This window comes from Bos taurus, chromosome 19 (genome assembly GCF_002263795.3).
Source record: "Bos taurus isolate L1 Dominette 01449 registration number 42190680 breed Hereford chromosome 19, ARS-UCD2.0, whole genome shotgun sequence".
Classification (NCBI taxonomy): domain Eukaryota; kingdom Metazoa; phylum Chordata; class Mammalia; order Artiodactyla; family Bovidae; genus Bos; species Bos taurus.
In genome coordinates, this window is record NC_037346.1 from 41,053,201 (window position 1) to 41,060,227 (window position 7,027).

The 7,027-nt window shown below is 42.8% G+C and overlaps 1 protein-coding gene across 1 annotated transcript; it reads right to left on the reverse strand.

Moving 5' to 3' along the window:
- Positions 1-206: 206 nt before the first annotated feature.
- On the reverse strand, positions 207-6,020 carry KRT12 (keratin 12). The gene is made up of 8 exons (XM_002696010.6): positions 5,404-6,020; positions 4,604-4,686; positions 3,520-3,676; positions 2,503-2,664; positions 2,285-2,410; positions 1,953-2,173; positions 1,033-1,103; positions 207-593 (listed from the first exon to the last, which is right to left on the reverse strand). The coding sequence occupies exons 1-8, from the start codon at positions 5,968-5,970 to the stop codon at positions 496-498; spliced, it is 1,485 nt and encodes a 494-aa protein (XP_002696056.3). The 5' UTR covers positions 5,971-6,020; the 3' UTR covers positions 207-495.
- Positions 6,021-7,027: the final 1,007 nt, after the last annotated feature.

Consider the following 7,027-nt stretch of genomic DNA (forward strand, 5'->3'; position numbering starts at 1 on the left):
AGAAGGCACTGGCGACCCACTCCAGTATTCTTGCCTAGAAAATCCCATGGGCAGAGGAGCCTGGTGGGCTGCAGTCCATGGAGTCGCTAAGAGTGGCGTCAAGAAGGTACACATTTCACATTATTACCATTCACCTTTTATTAAAATTAACTTTATTAAAACAATACTACTCGATTAAGGTCCTATGATTAAAAATATGTTCTAGGTCAATAGAAAAAAGTTTATTAAAGGACTACCTCAGGTCCAGAAAGATGTAAGGCAATTTTGATTTGTTATCAAGACCCACATTTCTACAATTATTTGTAATTAAATTTTGTTCAAAGGCAAGAAAAAAAAACAAACAAACAGACTCAAAGTTAATAGGGAATCCAAAGAAAATGAAACAAACAGAAGCAGAGATTGAACTAATATATCATCTTACTCTAAAAGGAATAATTTCTACTTATAAATTTCTTGTTCCTAAGGAACTAATCATGGGGCAGATCTTGTGAAATTTTACATCAGTTCTTCAATTTCCTTAACTTGGGATGAGACCACCTCACCATTCACCACTTCCTGCACAATTGTCTTGATTTTCCGGGCTTTGTTAGGGTCTAAAGATTAAACATGGAACAAACGGAGCAAAAGTTAGTGCTTCAAATATTCATCTAACATTTGTTGTTTAACTTAGGCTTCTAAATTAGGTATTGACTGATACTCTAAACAAAATGCATTTTATTTAATGAAATGTATTCAGTGTTGTCTTGTGTACAAATGAAAATGATTTTCTTTTTAAACACTTAAAAATTGTTTATGATTCTCATAATACCTCTTTGTAGAGTAGATTTTTTTTTTCCTTCCTGAACTTGCTGGAAGTTTTAACCCTGTGCAGACTACTCAGTTTATCTGCAGGAATGCATAAATATTTTTTCTTGGTTCCAAATACAAATATACTTCGAATATACATGCTATATTTAATGAGATCTTACAGTTTTGGTCATTAATAGATGTGATTCTGACTTGTTCTACATGATTCCTAGGGAATCTGCATACCTTTAGAGGAATCAGTTGATGGTGCTTGAGATGTGGAGGCTGTCACATATGAACTTTCCACCAGAGAGTCACTGTAAAGAAAACAAGGGAGTTGATATCACATGATGCTTTCTGGAATGAGAAGGAAGAAGGAATTTGCTGTTTGGGCGTTTAAAATGGCCAATGAGAGAAGGTATTCTAAGTTGCTTGATTAAGAATGATGGAGTGATGCATCCTGAGAGTAATCAGTTGTGCAGCTACCTTTGTTTTCAAACCCTGCCTAAAAAGGGTTCTTGAAGTGAAGCCAACTGACAATTAATGGAAGATGTGGTTTCCCAATTCATGATCCTGAATTCTTACCACCAGTCCAGGCTGCTGTTACTTTTGGAAAGTTCCCTACAGTAGTTTCAAGGTGGTTGCATGGCTGATATTTGATGTGTCATTCTTAGCATTAAAATCAGAACTCTACTGGCTGATTGTTCTAACACACGTCTGCAGTATGCCTCTGTCTGTGGTGCCATTTTTCATCCCAGCATTTTATGAACTTTTATCAAGGAAGATGATGGTGACAACCCTTTGCAAAGTGTAGAGGATTTAATAAAGCTAAGGCATATTAAACATGTCCGACTCATTCGCGCTGGACTCTTTGCGACCCCATGGACTGCAGCACACCAGGCTCCTCTGTCCATGGGATTTCACAAGCAAGAATACTGGAGTAGGTTGCCATGCCCTCATCCAGGGGATCTTTCCCACTCAGGAATAGAACCTGCATTGAAGGTGATTCTTTACCGCGGGGCCACCTAGGAACCCCTATGTCTTTACCAGATGTGTTCTTTTCTGTCAACTAAAGACCCCTTCCCGATTCTGTTGCCCTTAAACTGCATCTGGTGTCCACTGTCGTCAGCCATTGAGGTTATTGTCAATCCCAGTTATCTGTTTACCCTTGGGCCTCGCCGTCCAGCAGGCGGCGGTAGGTCTCAATTTCCAGCTCCAGGCGGGCCTTGACGTTCAGCAGCCGCTGGTAGTCGGCGCTCTGGCGCTCAGCGTCGGCGCGCACCTGCAGCAGCTGCTCCTCCAGGCTGCCGATGAGCTGCTGCACCTGGGACAGCTGGCCGCAGTAGTCGCCCTCGGTTTCAGCCAGCGAGTCCTCCAGGGATTTCTTCTGCACGTGGGAGAGAAACGGCACAGACGTAACAATGGAGGGCACCGAAATGCGGAAGGCGGCCAATGGCCCGTCTTACTCATTTGGATGCATCTCTGGCACGCTCCCTACCATGGCAAGCTGGGACTGGAGCTCTATCTCCAGGTTTTGAAGCGCACGCCGCAGGTCGGTGACCTCACTCTTGCTGGACTGAAGCTGCTCCGTGTTGCTGCTAATCTCCTTCCTGAGCTCCCCACTCTGCCGCAACAAAGAGGGGTGAGGGGACGTGAGTCAGCTCAGCTCCCCTTTAATACAAGCGTATCCACGCCTCTTGTTTTTGTTAGCAGTACCTTTTCAATGAACCAGGCCTCCGCATCCTTCCGGTTCTGCTCAGCGATGGTTTCATACTGCGCCCGCATGTCGTTGAGGAGTCTGGTGAGGTCCACTCCAGGGGCAGCGTCCATTTCTACGCTGACCTGGCCTGGGCCGCCGGCCCGGCAGCTTTGGAGCTCCTGGGGACAGCGGGTGAGAGGGACAAAGGGGCCCATTGTGACTTTCGTGGGCCTCTTCATCCACAAAAAATAGGAAACATTACCTTTTACAACTGCGTTGGTTTAAAGACAAACCAGTTAATACAAACTATTCAAACATCTTTTATCTAAACATTAGTAGTTTTCTTCTGATTTTTGAAAGAGCTTGAGATGGGCCCCTAAACTCACTGCGGGTCCTTGGTGCTGTGCCTGATGGATGAGCTGGCCCTGCTTCTTGGGGCTCCATGGCCTTCACAGGATGGGAAGGCCTGGTGGAATTGGTGCCCCCCGGGGCTTTCAACCGCAGCTGCCAAACCGCCAAAAGGAGGGCTGCAGACAGTCCCTGGGTTTGCTCACCAGTTGTACCATAGTCATTGGTTTCCAGTAGAAAGCTCTTTAGGAGTCTTGTGCCAGGGTTATGCTTAATTACTGACATACATTGTGGTATATCAGAGTTCCATGTGTGTACTACACTGGGTATAACCAGTTTCTCTAGCATATTTAACAGTATGTATTATTGGTAGACTTTTGTTTTTGAACTTGAAAAATACTGTATTTTTGGAACTTCCTTGGTGGTTCCGGGCTTCCAATGTCAGGGGCACAGGTTTGACCAAGGAACTGAAATCCCGCATGCCACTTGGTATGACCATAAACCAACCAACCAAACAAAAACATCAAAACTATATTTTTAAAATCATGAAATCAGGACAATTAAAATTCTGATTGTCCAATGTATTATGCATATCTCTTCTAACTCCATATTTATACATTTGAAATGGTAATTGTTGAATCTGGGAGAAAAAAGCTGCTTAGAGAGCTGTCCTTTCTGGCTCTCACCTCCTCGTGGTTCTTCTTCAGGTAGGCCAGCTCCTCATTCAGGGTCTCAATCTGCGTCTCCAGGTCGGCTCTGGCCAGGGTCAGCTCGTCCAGCACCCTGCGCAGGCCGTTGATGTCAGCCTCCACATTCTGACACAGGGCCAGCTCGTTTTCATATCTGAAAATCAAGTGCAAAACAGTCTGGGAATCCACACACCCATTTGAATAAGACCCCTGCCATCTTCAGGGCTTCCTTGCAAATAAATCTGGCGGCAGTGTAATGAATGATCTAACTTTTTATTTTCCTTTTTTAAAAAAATGATAATTTACTTCTTAGTTGGAGAGAAGTGAAAAAATTATACTTTTCTATCAGCAGTGAACCCCAGCAGCACTGCATCCCAGGCTTACAACTTCACTTCTGGCTGGCTGCCCTGGCTATGAACAGTAGCAACCCCTCTCTAGCTGGAGTTTCTGACGGAAGCTTAGAAGTGGTTGAAAATAAAATAATCATTTAGTCATCTTGCTTAACTTTTATTCAAGATTTAATTTAAAACATAGATATTCCTTTAGTAACTTGTAATAGGTTTCAGGATCATCACCAAAGCAACATCTTGTGTGGAAATTCTGTGGAGCAAACAGGACCTTAGGATTTTCCTCCTCATATCTGAGGGGAGGGAGTGGTGTAGAAAGGAGAAAGGGATATAAAAATAAGTACATGGTTAATATTTTAGTTATATGTGTCATCAGGAAAAAGATCATTTTATTTAACTCCCAGGCACAAACATTATTAATTCATTTTGATGCATGGAAGACTGAGGTTTAGGATCCTGGTGGAATTATCTTGGCACTTCATGAGTCAATAACAAATGTCAGATATGGTAATCCACAGCCCTGGGTTTGAGCAACTTGTAATTAAGGACATGTAATGTGACTCTATTGAATCTAGATACTTTCTAGAATGCCCAGTGTAAATTTACCAAAACATGTGTGGAACCTGTGAACCGAAGAAGGCTTGAAATATTTGCCATCAATGAAGGAAGGAAAATAGAAAGTAAGAAGAAATGCTGGGACATGTCAGGTATCATTAGTCGTTTATCCTACTCACTTCATTCTGAAGTCATCGGCAGCCAGTCTTGCATTGTCGATCTGCAAGATGAGCTGGGCATTTTCGATGTTGGCAGAAATGATCTGGCGAAACAAGGAAGCACATAAAGTGAGGTCACCAAATACTAGTGTTTTGCAAATATATCTTTGGCAGGAAAATTTTAGGTGATGTTAAAGTGCTATTTTATGAAGAATATAAAGCAGCTTAACTTTTTAAAAGAGAATATATGTGGAGAATCTTACTTAAAAATTAAGAAACATACCTATTGCACAGAAAAGGTAGTGGGAATAAAGTCATTTTATGGAAAATGATAAAATGAAACTATAGGCTTCCCTGGAAGTTGGTAAAGAATCCACCTGCAATGCTGGAGATCCCAGTTCGATTCCTGGGTTGGGAATATCCCCTGGAGAAGGGATAGGCTACCGACTCCAGTATTCTTGAGCTTCCCTGGTGGCTCAGATGGTAAAGAATCCGCCTGCACTGCAGGAGACCCGGGTTCAATTCCTGGGTTTGGAAGATCCCCTGGAGGAGGGCATGGCAACCCACTCGAGTATTCTTGCCTGGAGAATCTCCATGGACAGAGGAGCCTGGAGGACTATAGCCCATGGGGTTGCAAAGAGTTGGACATGACTGAGTGACTAAGCACAGCCCAAATATCTTGAGATGAGAATTTACTCCAAATACAGTTGAATGGAGAAATATCTAAGTTTTAGGTGATTTATCACTGTAAAATCTTGAAATAGAAAAAAAGAAAGTAAAAAATAATTCCCAAAGCCCCTCGAAAGAAACCATTTTGTTACCTTATTCCTGAGGTCTTCAATCAATGGATAATATTTACTGTAATCATTCTGTGACCCCGGGTCTCCAGTCCCAGAGCCTCGTGTTTCATACCACTCTCGAATTTTGGTTTCTAGATCAGTGTTAGCCTCCTCTAGAGCTCGAACCTTATCCAGATAGGAAGCCAATCTGTCGTTAAGATTTTTCATGGTTTCCTTTTCTGATCCAGAAATAAGGCCTCCATCGATGCCAGGGAGAATCCCTAGAGAGCCCCCTCCTGAGCTTCCTCCAAATCCAATCCCCAGGCCTCCAAAGCCCCCTCCCCCAGCCCCTCCATAACCAGCACCCAATCCTCCTGCAAAGGAACTTCCACAGGCACCACCAAAGCCAGAACTAGAACCAAAGCCAGAACTAGAACCAAACATGGAAGCAGCAGAAAAGCCTCCTCCAGAGTTGCCTCCGAAGCCAAAGGCGCTGCCCCCATAGCCGCTTCCAATGCTCGAGGCAGACATGCCCCTGGCTCTGCCCAGGGTCCCACTCTGGGAGGACAGCCACTGAGGCAGCCCAGAGGTGCGCACAGAGAGGGACATGGTGCTGCTGGAGGGGCCTATAGCTCAGGATGGAGCAGTGTCAGCAAGGCAGGAAGGCTAACCTTTTATAGGTCTCTGAATGGGTGTTGCCTAGGAAAGTTCACTCTCTCCATCCAAAGTATAGTGGCCCCCCTTTTTTGGCCAGCTTAACAAGAAAATGATTATGCATATTGACAATTCACTGGTATAGATATAATTGAATTATTTTTCCCATTACGTATTTGTGATAGAAAGAAGAAATCTGGGTGGAGTGCAGATAGGTTGTCATAAAGAATTTTTCTTCTCCAAATTATTCTGTTGCTCGCAGTCTCTGCACTGCACAGTGTCTTATGCATAGTGGGGAAGAAGTGAGTGATTGCTGAGTGGGTAAATTAATGAATACTTCTTCCTAAACCTTAAGCTTCTTAAAGTTCTTCCCTCATACCTCCTATTTGTTTCCTTTTGAAAACTCAGTATGAACCATCTGATCATGATCTAGTCTATCTTCTCACAGAATATAGTTTCAGAAACAGTTGTAAAATTCACTGGGAGAAATGGGGAACAAATGCATTTTCCAGATTGATACTGGAGTTTGAGTTTCCAAGGATTTAAGTCTTGTCATTAGGTTGTTGCATTTTTTTTTTCTGATTCAATAAGAATACCTCTTAAACATTGAAAATACTCTTTAAAAAAAAAATCTTTTTACTGCACTCCATTGGATCTTAGTTCCTTTTAGTTCCTTGACACTGGAAACATGAAGTCTTAACCACTGGACTGGACCACTAGGGAATTCCCTGAAAAATGCTATTTTTGAGTAGAATATGATACTAGTAATATTTCCAGCAGATCTTCCTTTACATAATATTTGACCTTGGCAAACTCTGTGAAATCAGAAGCCTCGTCTGATACTTCACCACTGCCAACTTTGTTAGTATATAAAACCCAGTTGCTCTTTTTGTTATTGAAATTGTATCAATGCTCATACAGTCAACCCCTGGACCCCCAAATATCCAGATATTGTCTGAATATTATCTGGCTCTGACTCCAACCTCTCTGAAGGTAAAGTTCTTCAGTTCTG